At 43.1% G+C, this 19,018-nt stretch overlaps 1 protein-coding gene across 1 annotated transcript in view; it reads left to right on the top strand.

Moving 5' to 3' along the window:
* Positions 1-19,018, top strand: part of THOC1 (THO complex subunit 1) — a 36,478-nt gene that overhangs the window by 445 nt on the left and 17,015 nt on the right. Inside the window, exons 3-18 of the mRNA XM_083187545.1 lie at positions 1,819-1,879; positions 3,745-3,811; positions 5,236-5,354; positions 5,481-5,529; positions 5,731-5,826; positions 8,195-8,277; positions 8,378-8,451; positions 8,779-8,887; positions 10,515-10,646; positions 10,871-10,971; positions 13,207-13,273; positions 13,404-13,454; positions 13,536-13,606; positions 13,733-13,828; positions 14,571-14,636; positions 15,788-15,871. Of these exons, the coding sequence (XP_083043671.1) occupies positions 1,819-1,879; positions 3,745-3,811; positions 5,236-5,354; positions 5,481-5,529; positions 5,731-5,826; positions 8,195-8,277; positions 8,378-8,451; positions 8,779-8,887; positions 10,515-10,646; positions 10,871-10,971; positions 13,207-13,273; positions 13,404-13,454; positions 13,536-13,606; positions 13,733-13,828; positions 14,571-14,636; positions 15,788-15,871 (1,326 nt within the window). The remainder of the gene's footprint in view (positions 1-1,818; positions 1,880-3,744; positions 3,812-5,235; positions 5,355-5,480; positions 5,530-5,730; positions 5,827-8,194; positions 8,278-8,377; positions 8,452-8,778; positions 8,888-10,514; positions 10,647-10,870; positions 10,972-13,206; positions 13,274-13,403; positions 13,455-13,535; positions 13,607-13,732; positions 13,829-14,570; positions 14,637-15,787; positions 15,872-19,018) is intronic.

Here is a 19,018-nt window from a genome sequence, read left to right as displayed (position 1 = left end):
GTATATGTTATTATTATTAATTTATTAACAGTTAGCATATACATATTCCGCAGCGATTTACAGAGAATATTTGAACATTCACACCAGTCCCTGCCCATTACAATCTATATTCCCTACCACACACACCCCATCGATGTCTTTTCAGGCAAGAACCATTGATGGCTATAAAACATTCTATCACCAGCCATTGATGGTTCCCTCCATTGGTCAGCCGCGTATGCGTAGAAGAATGGGGTGAGCGGCCCTGCCGGGAGGTGCGCGCATGCGCAGTAGAGACTTTACCTAGATAGCAATCTAGTTTAAAAATTCTTCTGCGCGTGACTGTACACTGACTGACAGAGGGGGGCAGTGTCCACTAACTGGGCGTGTAGTTTTGAACCCGAGCCGAAACGAGCCCAGAGACGGTGGCCGACGACGTGCACACGCCTGGCAATATATCATAGCTGGCTGCTAACTGAGACCCAGACCAGTCCGATTGGAAGGAAGACAAAAAATCACCATTGGATGCTGTCCATTGGTGGCAGAAAACTATTTGACCCTCACCTATCGATGCCCAAAACATCGAGCACTAGGTCCCAACCATCAATGTTTTGGGAACAATGATAATCGATGGGCATCCCTACACACAGACATTCTAGGGTTAATTTGTTAGGGGACAATTAACCTACATTACCAGTATATTTTTGGATTGTAGGAGGAAACCGGAGTACCTGGAGGAAATCCACACAAGTACAGGGAGAATGTACAAACTCTGCACAGTTTGGGCCATGGTGGGAATCAAACCCATGACCTCAGTGCTGTGAGGCAGTAATGCTAACCATTACACCATCCATACTGCCCTTCACTCACCAGGGAGGGGGGGGGGGGGGGAACTAGGGGGATCAGGTGACCCAGGTGCTGGATATGTTGGGGCATTAGGGTAGGAGCAAGTTGTCTGGCGCCTGTTCTGATGGCCGATGCTGTGGGACCCGGTGCTCCAGCCAGCATTCCTCCTTGCAGTCAGAGAATGTGGCTGCGATAAAAGACCAGAAGCTCGGGCTCCCGGGCGTCTGTAACCTCAGAGGGGATGGTGTGGGCTCTCGGCAGTGCAGGGAGCATCAGTTGGGAGGGGATTGGCTGGCTGGCACAGAGAATGGCAGCCCGGCCACACTGGAGCGGCATCTACAGTAAATAGTATTATGCTGTGTATTACAGCTATATCACTTATGACTATTTGCTGATTGAGGTACATGTAATGAATGCAATCTATATGCATACATGCAGCTCACAAAGTATACTCTAAATGCTGCTCCTGTGTGACTAGGCTGCCATCCTCTGCACCTCCAGGAGCCTGCCAGAAATCCTAGTTTCTGCCCTGCACTCACAATCCTTTCCCATAGTGAAACTGGTTTGAAGTGCACACAGGTCTGTATGTGGCCACATATGCAATATAGATGGATTTCAAAAACCCTTTTTTATTTTTTTCTCCTGCGCATGATCATCTGTTCTCATCTCCTCATCTGCAACTGCACCTACCCCTTGCTGGATGCAAAGAAACCATCTGAATTTAGCATCCTCTTGACATGAGAACACCTAAGAATAGGATGTTACTCTGGCTGCCTCCCCCATGCGAGGGTTCTATGTTCGATTTCTTAGTTGACACCCTGAAATACCCATCTAATGGATAGATAGAAATGGCTGGTGACTGGCAAAGAATCCCCATGAGGCATATATTTGCCATGGAGTATGTGCCGTTAGCTACAGTTTGCTGGTTGCAGCCACATACTCACCTGTGTGCCACTTGTGTGCCAATGTAAACTTCAACACTTTATTTTGCAGTGAAAATGAGAAGAAGCTGACCCTCGACCAAGTTTTTAGAGCTGTTTTAGAGGAGGAAATCGTAAGTTAGCCATTAGGCTTAATCATCATTTTTTGTTTTACAGAACGTTATTCTATAAATAGGTACAGTTACATTGATGGCTGGAGTGCACTGTAAGTCTATCTCTGCCCCCTTGCAAATATAAAATGTATCAAACTGACCATTTGTTTGACCGGGATTGGGTCAACCACTGACGGTCGGCACCTGAAAAAGATACACTGGCATGGTCGATGGTCAAAAGGTTGAGATGAGTTTTTAATGTTTTTTTTTATTTGAATGTCGTCATGGACACCGTCAAAGCGTACTACGTCCCCTCCCGTGGCTCGCTGCGCTTGGCACACTATTATATTCTCCCTCCACACCCTAGTGGATGGTAGGGCATGAACTACTGCCTGTCACCACATGTCTGCTGAAAAAAAAACAGTGAAAAACTCACGATGACCTTTTGACTGTCGACCTTGCCATTGCCTATTTTAGATGTCGACCTTCAGTGGTTGACCCAATGCATATCAACCTTAATAGGGTCGACTTAATGACCAAAATCCCATTTGACTTTTGGTGCTGTTTTTTCATATGGATATTAAAATACTTGTTTGCTCAGTATCCTGACTTAAGGTCGACCACTATTGGTAAACATTACAATGGTTGACACAGTATATAGTTGGCGTGTGAACATTGTACGCAGGAATCTGAAAGCCTAGGTTACAATAGGTTCTACTGTTATCTAGCACTATGAGAAAACATACCGATAACCAAAATGAGGGAACATAGGAATGTACATGAGATATCTTGTCAGAGCTGTTTATGTTGAAATGAGCGTCGGTGTTTCCAGTACTACTAAACACTGCTCATTAGAAATGTGACTAAGAAACTGGGGAGTAAGTGAAATGCATGTGACATTCGCAGACCCGGGATTGTGTTCCCGGATGCATCCCGGGACACTACCCGGGAATGTACCCTTTCACACTGGCCACCCGAACCGGAATGAAGTCAGGCGGGTGGCGTCCTCTGGAGGCTTGGCTGGGCGACGCTGGGAGGTGTCAGCACCTCCCAGCGGCGCATTTTCACTGCAGTGAATGGGATCTAGGTCACGCTGACCCAGAATACCCGTTCACACTGACCACATCCCATGTCGATTCCGGGTTCTACCCAGGTCAGGACCTGGGTAGAAATCCCGGAATGCTGAACACTGGATATTCGCCCAAGACCCTTTCACACTGAGCTAAATCCCGGGTTGATGCGCATTCATGTGCAAAAACCCGGGATATTTTTGCAAGTGTGAAAAGGGGTATGAGACACAAATAAAGGCCAGAAGTTAGTATGCAGTTATTGAAACATTGTCAAATGTCCTAAATTGACACTAGAGCAAATAAAATACCATCGAAAGGATTCCTCAGTAGTAAGTTAGAAATAATAGGAAATGGACTATATTAAACTAACATTTATATACAGACTATAGTAAACTAAACATTATATACAGAACTTGTAATACACAAAACAGTCACTTGTCAGCGTTGAATGCTACCTTAAAGCTGATTGGTAGCTATGTGCATCCACTTCTGTCTATTGTGCTAAGATGTTTCTTAAATGCTTAATTTAAAAATCTAAATTTAATATTTCAAGAAAAAGTAGGAATCTTGGGATCTCTTCCATGGGACATTAGTGGATGGGAAGATCTGGTGGGTAGATTTAAAGACTGCCGTATAGATGGATGGAACAGCGTCTAAAAAGATTTTTAGCCCCAAATAACTTTACCATCCGTAATGATTAAGCTTGTAGGAAGCCTTGTCTGCAACTGTACTATTTACTTCCAGTAACAGAAATGTAGAGTCTGGAAGTGTGTTTATACTTTGTACTCTAACTAGTCTTCTCTTGTCTCCATCTAGATAAACAAAGTCTCGTGTGAGAATTGTCTTGCTATTATCTCACTTGCCATCCATGGAGTTACAGAAGGTGGGCTTTTGGTTATATTCTGCAGTATATTTGCAAACATTGTCACTTGCAACAAGATCACTTACTGACCAATAAGGATACACCCAGATGGGTTGTTATTCTGTACAGAAGGCTACAGATGCCGCATATGTGGCAGGCCTCATGAGCAGTACTCTCCACCCTCTTGGTTCAGTATGTTACCATTCGGTTGGTGACTCTGAACCCTCCTGTCCACCTTTCCAATCCATGGGAGCACAGCTACTGTTACTGCATCGTTTTTTTGTTGTTATTCTATTGTTGGTTCAAGTAAAGGGATCATATGACATCCAATACATAAGTAGGAGATGCTGACCTTTCTTCAGTAATATGTACTGTATTAGAAATGTCACAACATGAGGAGCCCGGTAAACGCCTCCTCCCTCACCCCCCTGATAATTTGCACGTTTTTTTGTGAAGCAAAAATACATAGGTTTGTGATTGTTTTATGGATTCTAAGGGGTGTATTCAGTATTTGCTGATATTTCCCGACAGGGACAGTATCCGCACTCACCTATTCAATGCTGCTGTTAACGACACCATTGAAGGGTGTCAGATCCAACTTTTTTTTTAAGTCGGATCTGGTTTCTTGGAAACAGCCGCAGATTGTCGAATTCAGACATTTTCCGACAATCCGTGGACTTTTTGACACACCTGGTACATTGAATACCTACTGTCTATGTACTGTACTATGACGAAAATTCTGACGGGATTCCGTCTGTCAGGACGTTCCAACAGTTGGAATAGTATATTGAATACCCTCCTATGAGTTTTCACCTGAAAATAGATAATTTTTCAGGCACAAAGTAACATGGTGTAATTGAATTGCCAAGGAAAAAACAAAACTCAATAATGTCAAAAAAATATAACGAAAAATGATCTGGGCTTACTGAATCCCCACAATAGTATTTAAGTCACAGGTTTGTTTTCTGCTTAGTACAGGTTAAGGGGCAAAGATTTGCCTATTCATATTCAATCACAGACTGTCTCTTTGGGACGAAAGTTGTCAAAATACCATGAATTTGACAAAAACCTTGTGAATTTGCGACAATTTTGCAGATTTTACTCTGGACCAAAACTATTTTGGATATATTGGCCTGGCATAATGGGACCCAGGTCTAAACATAGAATGCTTTTGTTATATATACACCTTATACACAATCTGAATGTGATTTTATACAATGTTTGTAATAATTGTGGCCATTAAACAAATATTGTATAAACTGAGTCATCCGAAAACAAAGGTGCCTCTATCTTCTACACACTCCAAAAATTCTGTATTTTGGATATTAGGGACTCAACCTGTAATTTTGGTGTAACAAAGAAATACTTCCTGCACCCCATATGTGAGGATAGCAGTGTTAGCTGTTGAGTGTGACTATTGGATGACCTCTATTGTTTCCCATAAGGTATTTGCACAGCCACCACACCCTTTGTGCTCCTGGGAGATGTCCTTGATTGTCTTCCTTTGGACCACTGCGACAGAATATTCACATTTGTTGAGAAGAATGTTGGAACATGGAAATCTGTAAGTCTGTGTTTTCTATTCTATGTAGTACTGTACCGTACCAGCAACTACATGTAGAATTTGCATGACCTTCTTACTGCTGAATTTTATAATACACATTATGTGATCTCTCGCTTCTGTTTTCAGAATACATTTTATTCAGCTGGAAAGAACTACTTGTTGAGGATGTGCAATGGTAAGATTTCCAGTATTTAATCCAGGTTATAATAAGTGGTATACAAGGTAAATGGTGGGATTTCCAAATACGAAATGAAGCGCAGAGACAGAGATATATATCTATCTATATCTATCTATATCTATCTCTATATCTATCTCTATATCTATCTATCTCTATATCTATCTCTATCTCTTAAATGATTGCCATTTATTCTTTCAGACCTTTTAAGAAGACTCTCCAAATCACAGAATACAGTGTTCTGTGGAAGAATTCAGCTGTTCCTTGCCCGCTTGTTTCCGCTCTCTGAGAAATCTGGTGAGATCCAAAGCTAAACTTGGGGATGCTGAATGAAAGTCTGACATTAGGTTACTTTAGTATGAAAGAGATAGTAATAAACATGTTGTTTGTGTGACCAATGTCCTTGTTACTTGTGTAAGTAGTGGATAAAACTAGGAAGAAGTCCTTTTACCTATGGCGGGCCTTTCCTATGATAGAGGTTACACGTCTTTATATATATACCCTAAGTGGGCTTTCTCTTCACTACGAAGGTATAGGATTTTCTGGTACTTGTTTCCTAGCACGGCGCCACCGATTTTAATCTTATGTAATCGGGTCTATCAGATCGGGTCGCATCGCATGCAACGCAATGTGATCTGACCCGATTTTTAATTGTACCGCCACCCTGATGGGTAATTATTATGTCAAATGCCCCCCCCATTCTTACCGCCACCCCACTATCAACGCCAACCCGAAGCATGGCGAGCACAGCAAGCCCGTGAGGGGCGGCGGTACGCGTCCTCCGACCTTTTCATACCCCCACTATCCACGTCGGCGTGGAGTTGATTTTATATAGTGAGGCGAGCCCGAAGCATGGCGAGCGGACGCGTATTACTTCACATGTATTCCGCGGGGCTCGCTGCGCTCGCCAAACGATCTAAAATCAACTCCACGCTGACGTGTATAGTGGGGGTATGAAAAGGTCGGAGGACGTGTAACGCCGCCCCTCGTGGGCTCGCTGCGCTCGCCACGCTTCGGGTTAGCATTGATAGTGGGGTGGCGTTAACAATGGGGGGGGGGGGGCATTTTACATAATAATCAGGGTGGGTGTACAATTAATGCAATGCGATTTTAAAATTGTATAGGAAGCTCTTTAAACCCGAATATCGGGTCAGATCGGGTCCCATCGCATACCTTAACTAATGGTATGCGATGGGACCCGACGGGTGCCGTGCTAGGAAACAAGTACCGATTTTCCTCCTTCACCTGTTACGGATTCTTCCCGCTGCATTGTGGCCGTTACATTGCCACCACTAGGCTTCTACACAATCACTTGGAATGGATTCCCCCACCGCTATATGGAACTACTTACTTCTGGGTATATGTGTAATTGTGCTCCTGCAACGCCACTTGGTTGGAGACGGCTAATTAACCACTAGTCACTAATTACTGTATGTACTTGGTGGCAGGCAGAGCACATGAGCTTAGAGACACTGGGCTCAATCTCAGGATAGCCAGAAAAGGTCCAGCATTTGGGACTTAACTAGTGGTTACGATGCAAGCAATCAGCTAGAGGGGTTTACCATTGTCTTTAATCTCTGTCCAAAAGTGAGCTCCAGATACAGGCATCCATACCCTGGGGAAATGGCATTTCCTTATGCATCACTGGTGCTCCAGATCCTCTCAGGGTATACCCTGTATTAATGTATGAGCGTTATCATTTTGAGAGGACACTGTACTATTTCATTGTGCAACACTTTATTACAGGTGAAAACAGTAATTATTATTTTTTTTGGAATCCCTTCTCCTTATTCACGTCTATACTTTTGCTTTATAATATTTGCTGAATAAATAAGTTAATGTACCGAATAACATGTTTTAGCTGTAAGTGATGGTGTACACCCAATGATCCACTTTTATTTTGTAAACAGTTGTTTTTGAATGATTAGATGGGTGGGGGCACAGCTTTTGATCTCACTGTGTAAGCCAGCATATACAAAACTACATCTTCATACATATCATAATCCCCGTGGAGGCAGCTAGGCAAGCAACATAGACCAATACTGCCTAAATCAAGGTTAAGGCTAAACGCAAACCAAACCGCTAGAACACAGTGTTTCTTTCTTAAATAGCCAGAACTGGGAAAACCTGAAAGTTACATGCAGACCTTGTGGTCAAGGGAGTCCACAATGATTTTCAAATAAAGGATTATATTAATATTTCGACAATCTGCGGCCTTTTCAGACAAAACAGAAAAAAAGTTGTATCTGGCTGCCTTCAATGCTGCCGGTAACGTCAGCATTGAGTAGGCGAGTGCTGCTATAGCGGCACAGATTGAATACCCCCTTACTGTTCCTTACAAAGCAATGTGTAATAGGTTGGCAACACAGAAAATGTGCAATGAATTTTGATGCTGTACCGTTCTCAACAGGACAAAACACTGTTTTTAGGTCTATATTACTACAGGTTGAGTATACCTTATACAGATATCCGTTATCCAATTTATTCCAAAAACAATAGTTTCCAAAATGTATTTTTTTTTTAAATACCTCAAGATACATCATTGAAATATAACTATAGACTAATCCATTATCCAAAAAGCTTCTGGTCCCAATCATTTTGGATAAGGGATACTCAACCTGTATATGTGCATTCTTCATAATATGTTTTTCTTGTTTTGTTACAGGTTTGAATCTGCAAAGTCAGTTTAACTTGGAGAATGTCACTGTGTTTAATGTCAATGAGCAGGAGAGCACTCTGGGACAGAAGGTAAGTGTTGTCCTTTGCCTTTATTAAATAGAAATCAAGGAAAATAAGGCTGTTTTCTATTCAATGATGAAAATGGATTTTTTTTCTTTGTTACTTACAGCAAGTGGAGGATAGGGAAGATGGAATGGAGATTGAAGAAGGTGAGATGGGAGATGATGAAGCCCCAAACAGTTCGTAAGTATCATTATTCAGAACAGATTTTTGCTTTGTATATCCTGTGATTGTAGAGCCACCCATAGGCTTACAACCCACCTCCTCATTTTGGTCATACCTTCCACTGATGTGTACGGGGCATTTGGTGGGCTCATCTGTGTTACTATTTGGAATATGAATATTTTCCAGTAATGTTCACACCAGTTGCCAGGAAGTACAGGCCAGTGCTTTGTCTGATTTCGAAATGCAGAAGTTTCTCGTTTTAAGTTTCTAATTATATTTGTGACCAATCTTTTCAGATCTTTACACTACTCTTTAATCTGAACTTTATTTTTATTTATTTTTTAGTTCAATTCCTATAGATTACAACCTGTATAGAAAATTCTGGGTGCTACAAGACTACTTCAGGAATCCTGTGCAGTGCTATGACAAAAATTCCTGGAAAACATTCCTGAAGGTATATATCCCTCACAGACTTCTGTCTACATAGTAGGATACTAATGTTTATACACAGCAAAGGAGGACAAAAACAAGTGCTTAGTAGTGCTAGTATAACTCAGACGTTGTGGTCCTAAAGACTTTTTGATACCATGTTCCCCACCGAAACCACATTAAAACTTGTTTTGCCTATTTCATTCATTTTTGCTGTCCCAAATAGGGAGTTGTAATGGGCACTTGAAGGGCCCTGAGTGATATGGGAGAAATAACCAAGGGTTAAACATGGGCACTGAATGAAACTGGTTCTGTAATAGCAGCTACTTATATGGGAAGTAGTCCGCTCCCAAACCCATAGGACAAAAACAAGGGAAGAAGCCGTGCTTTCAAAGTTATACAAGTGAATGATTAAGAATTAGTGGTTCCTGCATTGGTCACTATGAAGAATGGCAATGAAATCTTTGGTAGTAAAACGTTCCAGCCTACCTCAGAACTCTCTCTAAGGGATTTGGATACCACTACCAATTCTTTTGATTGCCATTCTTCATCTTTAGCGTGACCCTTGCAGTGCCCACTATCAACCGGTTGGTGAAGCCGTAATCATAGAGCGGACTAACTATTGGATCAATTATGAACTTGAGCTTCAGCGGCAAGATATGTGGTAAACCGCAACAGCTGCTATTTGAGCACGTTTATCTCTATTTGGAGTGACTCCTTATACATTGTATTCCAGTGGTGTTCATTTCCCAATTTGAGATGTTTATCAATTGTGTGATGTTTTTCATCTTTTATATGTAGGCATTCCACGTATTTTAATCAGTATAAGCTGCTTGTGCATCCTATTTGAATCACTTAACAGGAAAAATCACATGAAAAGACAGCCGGCACTTGCGCATTGTGTAATGCGGCTTGTAGCACTCGGAGGAGAGCTATATATTTGGACACATCTGTACATCCACATGCATCAATACACTTCACACTGCAAGACATGATTATTTAACCAGCCAAAAGAAAGCTGCATAACGATGGTCTGCTTTTCTGTACATTTCGGCAACAAGCTTAAATAAAATGCCAAGCTGTGAAATAACATTGTTTTCTATATTCTGCTCAAATTTATTAATTCGGACAGTATTGACTATATCTATGTGGGATTGATTTGATATTGCCCCACCTCATCGTTCCACTCTGCCGCCTTCAAATGTCAGTGCCAACATCTGATGGAGGTGGATTATCCGGCTATCAATGCAGCATGTCATCAGTTATGGAGATTGAGTGGTAGATGTATGAAGCCGTGATAAGGGATGGAGAAGTGAGCCAAAGGAGATGGCCCATGGGAACCAATTAGCAATGAAGTAACATCTATAACTTGCATACAATAAAATATAAGGAGCAGCTTATTGGTTGCCATGGCCACTTCTCCCTTATCACTGCTTCATACATCTACCCCTGAATCTTGAGGGTTGTATATTGTCCTCTAGATAAAATAAAGCACTGTTACCTAGATACTAGCAACGGTGAAGGCTATTTATCCAGTGGTTATTGCTGTGCGGTTTTCTGTGTGTCAGAAATCTGTCTCCGCTATTTACACATCTAATAGCGTTATTTCAAAGAGTATAGTCCAGTTTGAGATAAGTTTCTACATTCTCTAGTTCTCCGATGAAGTACTGACCGTATTTAAGAGCTACAAGTTGGATGATACACAGGCATCACGGAAAAAAATTGAAGAGCTGAAATCTGGAGGAGAACATGTATACTTTGCGAAGTTCTTGACAAGTGAGAAGGTAATGCCTGGTTACATATCCCCACTATAGCTTTACAATAGGGCAATGTCTTGTACAACAAACAACTAGTATTACTGCTTCATTGTCTGTCACACCACCGTTGTGCTGTTTGACTGCTTACATAAATTAAAGACTGAATATTTTGAAACCTTTCTGTAGTTATTGCTTATATCGCTATTAATATTTAGTATTTTAAGTCTATGTATGTTTTTGTTTACTTCTAGTTAATGGATTTGCAGTTAAGTGACAGCAACTTTCGCCGCCACATCTTGGTGCAGTACCTTATTTTGTTCCAGTACTTGAAAGGTCAAGTTAAGTTTAAAAGGTAATCTTTTTATATTGGTAATCCGTATATGTTTGTGTCCTATACACCAGCTACGTGTGTACATACCACCCTGTGGCAGCAATGCCCTTGTCCCACACCTCTCTGTGGTATCTTTTCCTAATAGTGCTTATTGCATGCATCACTGGATTAGTACGTTTTGTATACAGTATAGTAATGCAGGAATATACGGAACCATGGAAAAATGTTTTCTCAATGTTGAAAACAGAAAATGTATGTCTAATAGTGAAACCCCCTTATATGAGTGAGTTTGCTGGGAATTGGAGAATGCAGCACTGGAAACACTATGCAAAGTATGCATGTACCTTGCAGTAGCAATTGCCTTAAAGGGGAACAAGGTATTCAGGCTGCAGCAGCTTTCCTTAAGTCAGGCATGTCCAAACTATGGCACTCCAGCTGTTGTGAAACTACAAGTCCCATCATGCCTTGCCACAGTGTTGCTATTAGGGAATGCTAAAACTATGGCAAGGCATGCTGGGATGTGTAGTTTCACAACAGCTGGACGGCCATAGTTTGGACATGCCTGCCTTAAGTACTGGAGAGATTCTAATTGATCAAGATGATGTGCTGTCCAATGGATGCTCCAGGAAATAAAGTAACCCTTGCCGACCTAGGGGACCGAGGTCCCAGAAGTTGTGAGTTTTTGGACAGTGACCATGCCCAAGTTCGGCCTTCACTGGAATCTACAATTCACACCCAAAGGCCAACTGGTCTTGCCACTAGTTTAAAGGATGCAGCTTGAATCCTTCGATTGATCATCCATAGGGTAATAACTTGTATTCACACAGGTGGCTGCAACCCAATTTCCAACATGGGGGGCAGTCAGCAGTAGCATCAGAGTACTATATGGTGCAGTTGAAGGGCATAATAGAACTCTGAGACCCTTGGTCTTGGAAGTAGTTTAGAGATTTCTGGGTAGTAAATACTCTCCTTGCCATTAGAATAATATTATCTGATTCACATACAAGATAAGTGAATAATGGGCAGGGGCGGGATATCCCCATGACGGCACTCATGTGAACCATTAGAAATGGAAGACCTTCCCCTGTAATATGAGATATGTATAAAGGCTTTGTTATTTATGGTCCGTTCCTGTAAGATGCTTATAATTGCTGTATTCCTGTAACATACAGATAGGAGCTAACACTCCTCCATTGCTCAGTGCTTTGCAGGCTATCTGGTACCTATAGTAGGTACACACACCACCAAGAGCAAATGGACCACTGAAAGGAGCTTCTTGGTTGTAGTGATTATTCTTATGCAGTTGGCAGGACCAGTTGGTGAGCCAGGTGTTTGGTAGCTTAAGTGCCAGGCCACACATAGCAGCCAAGGAGGAAGCTGCCCACACATTTGCAGCAGAACCACAGCATGCTGTGGTAGGACAGGTTGGTAGGATGACTGCATTTCAAGAAGCACTGTTTTGCAGGATCCGGCCACAACTCTGTGTGTGACCCCATACAACCTCTTTTGCGGCCAAGTGGGTCCCACTGAACGGGACCTGCTTGGCCCATGCTATGTGTGGCCCAAGCCTAAGATTATCAGTAGACGTCCATACTGTCTCAAACTCCTCCTGTTTATTTGTACGCTGAGCATGAAAACTAATTTAGACTAAGTTGGGATGAAGTAAAGGTCTATCAATTACATTCTGTGCACAATAGGCTTGGTCTTCTATAGTTAAATGGTTTCACAGTCACTGGTGCGATTTTGTGTATTATTGGCTGAACAATCAGTGGTTTCTGCCGCTGGTGTTAAACTGGCCATACACTAGGCAATTCACTTGCCATTTGGACTCTTTTCATGCTATAGCGGTGATCAATTGCATGAAAAGCTTCCAAATTGCATTTGATTGAAAGCAGGTCTGATGCAATGCGCAGGCCCATGCTCATTGCACCGGAGCCTGCGAGTCACACTGGCTACAGAAGCGATCTGTTGGATCCATTCTGAGCTGGGCAGGGATCACTTGAGAGAGATCATATGCGAAAAGACTGCATACACTATATTGCATGCAAATCCTCACGCCTGGGAAGGTCCCGAATGGCTCAAGGGGGGGATTGCATGTGACTTCTCCAAGGGTAGAAGTTGCACAAGTGTATGGGGGCCTTTTATATTTGCAGATGGACAACCATAGTACTGACTAAAACTATATGAATTAAATAAAATAAATAAAAACTGCTCACATTTCTGTATGGATTTTTTTTTTTTTTTTACTTATTTCAGCTCAAATTATGTCCTACTAGATGAGCAGTCTTTATGGATTGAGGACACCACCAAACAGGTCCATCAGGTTTGTATGCACACACACACACACACACACACACACACACACACACACACACACACACACACACACAATGTTACTGTATTGTATTACTCTGTGAGACCCATTGCAAACCGGCTTCTCTTCTCTGATGCAGTTACTATGTGAAACACCTTCCGCCGGAGACAAGTTTTCTAAAATGGTGGAGGTAAGCTTTCTAACAAGGCAAAATACTAGTGTAAATGGGTGGACCGCATTGCTGGACTTACCTGTGAATCTTGCGTTACAGCACATACTTAACACAGAAGAAAACTGGAATTCATGGAAAAATGAGGGCTGCCCCAGTTTTGTGAAAGAACGGTGAGTGCTTCCGGTTACTAGTGAGCAGTCTGTTGAGTCCATGTACAGCATTAACGCTGCAAACCTCTGCAGGTTATACTACATTTATATTCTATACTTCTACTGCTATTATTTGTTTTATTGTAGACCACCTGAAAATAAGCCACTGAAAGTAGCAAGGAAACGACCAGCCCCTGAGGACTTTCTCGGCAAAGGGGCAAACAAGAAGATCTTAATGGGAAAGTAAGAGTTTTCTACTGTCTTGTACTGTGTGTCTTACAGCTTATGTAAGTGTACTACTGTGTGCTCTGTGTCATATGTCTTACGTTACGTCTGTCATTATTCTACAGCTTTCCACATCATAGGAACCTGTTTTCTGTAATGTTCCGCATTGCTGATCCCCGTATGAGTGGTGCAGAGATTACATGTGGATTTAGTCATTGTCCGGTTTTTGGATGATACTATAGTGTACTTTTTTTTTTTTTTACTTAAATATGTACTGGAAGTGTATTTTTGGTAATGCTTTTTCTGACACTTGTTCAGAGTTATACACTAATACATTCCCTGTGTGAAGTATGCAAATGTCTCAGACGGAGGGATCTGTAATGAGACGCCCAGCATCGGTGTAGCTGTGTATAAAGTTCCAGCGCCAGTCACAGATGCTTCAATAATTGACCATTTGAGCACCCTCATTGCCCCGGGAACTGGAACGCTGATGCATGCTGTCTGCTTACGGGGTAACAGTTGCAAATTGAAACGCGTCACATACCTGCATATTTTGTAGGTAGCCCCGTTACCTCTCACAAGCAGTCCCTGACTCTTCTCACTATGAGCGACATGGCTAAGGCTCCTTTGTGCATTTACAGTGTGACTTTGATGCTTGCGCACTTTACAAATGATCAGAAATGTCTGTATTGTGAATTGGGCACCATGTTATCAATAAAGATGTATTGCCTGTTTCTGTAACTTGAATTTGTCTTTTCAGTGAAGAGTTAACGCGGCTGTGGAATTTATGTCCCGACAACATAGAAGCGTGTAAATCCGAGACCAGGTGAGCTGGGGCACGTCACTGACTCCTTCCGATCTACTATCGGTGCTCCTGAGACATAACTTACTGACACATTGCTTAGGACATGGGTCTTCAACTTGTGGCCCTCCAGATGTTGTGAAACTACATGTTCCAAAATGCATTGCCACATTTTTTCCTAGAAGAGCATGCCAAAACTGTCAGGGCATGCTGGGACATGTAGTTCCACAACATCTGGAGGGCCACAGGTTGAAGACGTGGGCTACAGACCTAGTAGTAGGAGTGGGATCTGGTGATTGGGGAAGACTATGCATTTCAGCAAGCGGTACATTGTGAGGGATCATCTGGAGAATGATGAGATAGGAAGAATAAAGGAATCAATGGAAACTAAAGTGAGTAGTGAAATCTGGTCTAAGCTTCAAAATCCGAAGTTAATGGTGTGTGCTTGGAACACTACCAAACCTGGGCCTTTATTCTAGTTCACTCTTTCTGACAAAATCCTTCTTAGATGGACAAAACCATGTGCACTGCAGGTGGGGCAGGTGCTACTTGTGCAGATAGAATTAGATTTGGGTGGGGTTTTACTTCAAAGTGAGATCTATATTGCAGTGTAAAAATAAAGCGGCCAGTATTTTCCCTGCACAGAAACAAAATGACTCACCCAAATCTAATTCTCTCTGCACATGTTACATCTGCCCCCCTACAGTGCACATGGTTTTGTCCATCTAAGAAGGATTTTGTCAGAAAGAGTGAACTAAAATAAGGCCCCTGGTCTGTATAGTAGGAAGCATACCACATCTTAGCTGGTCTGATGAAAAGCAGAACGACAAAATGAGGTATCCGTCCATAGGTCAACTATTGCCAATAGGTCGACACATGAAAAGTCAACATGGTCTAGATCGACATGAACAAACATTGACAAAGTGCTAACATGTCAATGGTCAACACAGAAAATGTTGACACAACTTTTTTGCTTGGGTAGACCTAGACCCTGTTGACCCATTCCATGTGTCAACCTATTGCCTTTCAACTAATAGTGGTTGACCTAATGACTGTCATCCAAATAATCCACACCCAGCAGAGTGACATAACTAATGGTATTAAATCCATCATATATAGTGGTCCATCACTTTAATGTTTCAAATCACTTTTTCCATATTGTTTTTATGTTCTAGGGAGTTTATGCCAACTTTGGAACAATTCTTTGAAGAGGCAATTGAACAGGCGGTTCCTGAAAACATGGTTGAAAAAGAATACAAGTACGTTGTGCATAGCAGAGTGAAAACACTGGATTTAACCCCTTCACGACATTTGACGTATATATACGTCATGGCCGGGAAGTACTTCCCGACCGTTGACGTATATATACGTCATGGCTTAAAACTGTCACTGCGTCTAGAGACGCAGTGACAGAGGGACGATGTCTGCTGTCCCTGACAGCAGACATGTCCGTGCATGCCCAGGGGGGGCGGCGATGCCGCCCCCCCGTCGGCGATCGCTGTGATTGGCTGTTCATTGTGAACAGCCATTCACAGCGTTTTCTGTGTCACCGGCGAATAACGTTCGCCGGTGACACGGGATCGGAGGTGATTGGTGCTGTAAAGTACAGCACCAATCACCGCGGGGTGTAAGGGTGACACTGGTGTCACCCCACCTCACCCCTCCCGCCCCCAAAGGCCGTGATTGGTTCGACGGACCAATCACAGCCATGGAGGGGGGTTTAAACTAACGGTGACTGCACTGCAGACGCCATTCCGGTCTGGAATAGCGTGCAGTGCGGTCACCGTGCCCAGCTGCCGCCTATACTGACCAGAACCCATCCAAAATACTTACCTGATCATTGATATTGCTTATGCTTGTGACATCTTGTGACATCCTGTGACATCTTGTGCTGCTGCGATTTATTAGATAGAGAGAGAGTTAGAGAGAGAGAGATAGATAGAGATAGAGAGAGATAGAGAGGCCTAGTGCTATATTTTGTGCTGCTGCAGTGTGATAGAGCTATAGATAGAGAGATAGAGAGAGATAGAGAGAGATAGAGAGAGAGAGATAGAGAGAGAGATAGTGACAGATTGTGCTATATATTTTTTATATGATAGAGAGAGATAGAGAGAGAGAGGCCTAGTGCTATATTTTGTGCTGCTGCAGTGTGATAGAGCTATAGATAGATAGAGAGAGATAGAGAGAGATAGAGAGATAGTGACAGATTGTGCTATATATTTTTTATATAACTGACTGCTGCCCCCCCTTTTGTGCTGATCAGTATAAATTAACTGATCAGCAACTTTTTGGGGGCGCAGGTTTTTTTTTATATATAGATATACCTGTCAGTGCTGCTGCTGCAGTGTCATAGAGTGATAGATAGTGAGAGATAGAGAGAGATAGTGACAGAGAGTGATAGAGAGTGCTAAATTTTGTGTCTGCTGCCCCCGCCTTTGTGCTGATCACTATATCTGAGGTGATCAGCAACTTTTTGGGGGTACAGAGGTTTTTTTTTTTATATATACCTGTCAGTACCACCAAAGGTTGTACACCTGCTGCCCCTCACTGGTAATCAGTGTCGCATCACTGATCACCTTTTTTTATTTCTCTAACGTCCTAGGGTATACTGGGGTTCAGGTAGACAATGGGGTATAGATGGGTCCAAAGGAGCCGGTGCACTTTAATAAAAATTAACATCCTGTGTGCTGGCTCCTCCCCTCTATGCCCCCTCCCACAGCCCAGTTTAGAAAAAAGTGCCCTACGGGCCGGTAGCACACTCTGGAGCTCCAGAGTTTTTTGTATATTTTTCTATTTTTATTTTTATTTTTTGCAGCAAGCTGTGCTTACTGCTGTCCTGATGGAGGGACACGGCACCAACCTCTTATAGGGTTAATGGTCCGTGTCCTGCTGCCGGGGTTTGGTCCCGGAGGGTGATGTTACCGCAGTCATTAAGGACTGACGAGCACACCATCAGCCGCCGCCCCATCAGAGTGACGGAACAGCGGTAATAAGTCTCCCGCTAACGGGATTCTTCTAGCCGCGGCGGCGTGTATTTTACACAGACGCGCCATGTTGGGGGCGGAGCCTCCCGGAGAGCGCGAAAGAGCAGCAGCAGCCGGCGCCATTACCGCTTGCTGAGAGCACCGCGAGGACGCAGCAGAGACCGTACAACAGACTGGTAACACAGTGGGGTTGTGGGGGTCCGTGGGTGCTTGTCAGTGCCACACTTGTGTCCTCTGTAGGACCAAACTGCGTTATTGTTAGCCCGGGTGCCTACCTAGCGCCCAGCTAAGGGCTTGTGTGCTGGCTCTCCCTCTCTGTCCCTTCTCACTGCTTGGGGAAGTTACAGTTGCTCTGCAAGTGCGGTATAGTTATATTTTATAAGCATTATATACTTACCGACAGCATGAAAGGGAAGAAGTCTGTGTGTCAGTCATGCCACGCAAAATTCACCCCCTTAGTGGAGGGGTCTCTTGTGTGTGAAAGCTGTATTCCACCTGAGCAGGGTACTAGCAACCAGGAGCCTGCTTGGTTAGATTCTATTAAGGGAATGATGTCTTCCATTTCTTCTGAATTAGCTGTGGCTAGACAGGAGAGACAGGACTTACAGAGGTCTGTGGCTGATCTTAGGGCTACACCTGCTGCTCAAAGACCACCTAAGCTTCTTCCTCAAAAGCGTTCTTTGCCTGCTCTGCTGGGCACAGACACTGATGATGATGAGGAGTTAGAAGAGGACGAGGTAGATATTCCTGAGGTAGTTGAGGAATCTCACTCTCAAGGGGTGGATGCTCTCATCTTTGCTATAAGAGAGGTCCTAAATCTTCCTGACAAGGAAGAGGAACAGACAGAACTTATGTTTTTCTCTACAAAAGAAAAATCCTCTGCCACCTTTCCTGTCTCTACAGAGCTTAACAGGAAATTTCAACAGTCTTGGGCTCACCCAGAAAAGAGATTTCAGGTGCCTAAAAGGTTCTTATCTATATTTCCTTTCCCTTCTGAAGATAGAAAGTTGTGGGAGACCCCACCGGCAGTGGATACATCTGTATCCAGGCTCTCTAAAAAGATAGTGCTCCCAGTCCCTGGGGCAGTCTCTTTAAAAGACCCAGCAGATAGGAAGCTGGAAACCACATTAAAGGCTATCTATGTGGCATCTGGGGCAACTCAGAGACCAGTTATTGCAGGTTGTTGGATAACCAAAGCCATTAGCAAATGGGCTGAGGCAATTCAGGCTGATTTACAAGAGGATAACCCTCAGGTGGATATGCTGACTCTTTTGAGACATATCCAGGAATCTGCAGATTTTTTATGTGAAGCATTAAAAGAGATTGGAGTTGTGGCAGCTCAGACAAACACTATGTCTGTTTCCGCCCGCAGAGTCTTATGGTTACGACAATGGGCGGCCGACCCAGAGTCTAAGAGGGGTG

This window comes from Crinia signifera, chromosome 5 (genome assembly GCF_055691185.1).
Source record: "Crinia signifera chromosome 5, ASM5569118v1, whole genome shotgun sequence".
NCBI lineage: Eukaryota > Metazoa > Chordata > Amphibia > Anura > Myobatrachidae > Crinia > Crinia signifera.
The sequence above is the reverse complement of the archived record's forward strand: the minus strand, read 5'-3'. Positions and strand labels throughout refer to the sequence as shown.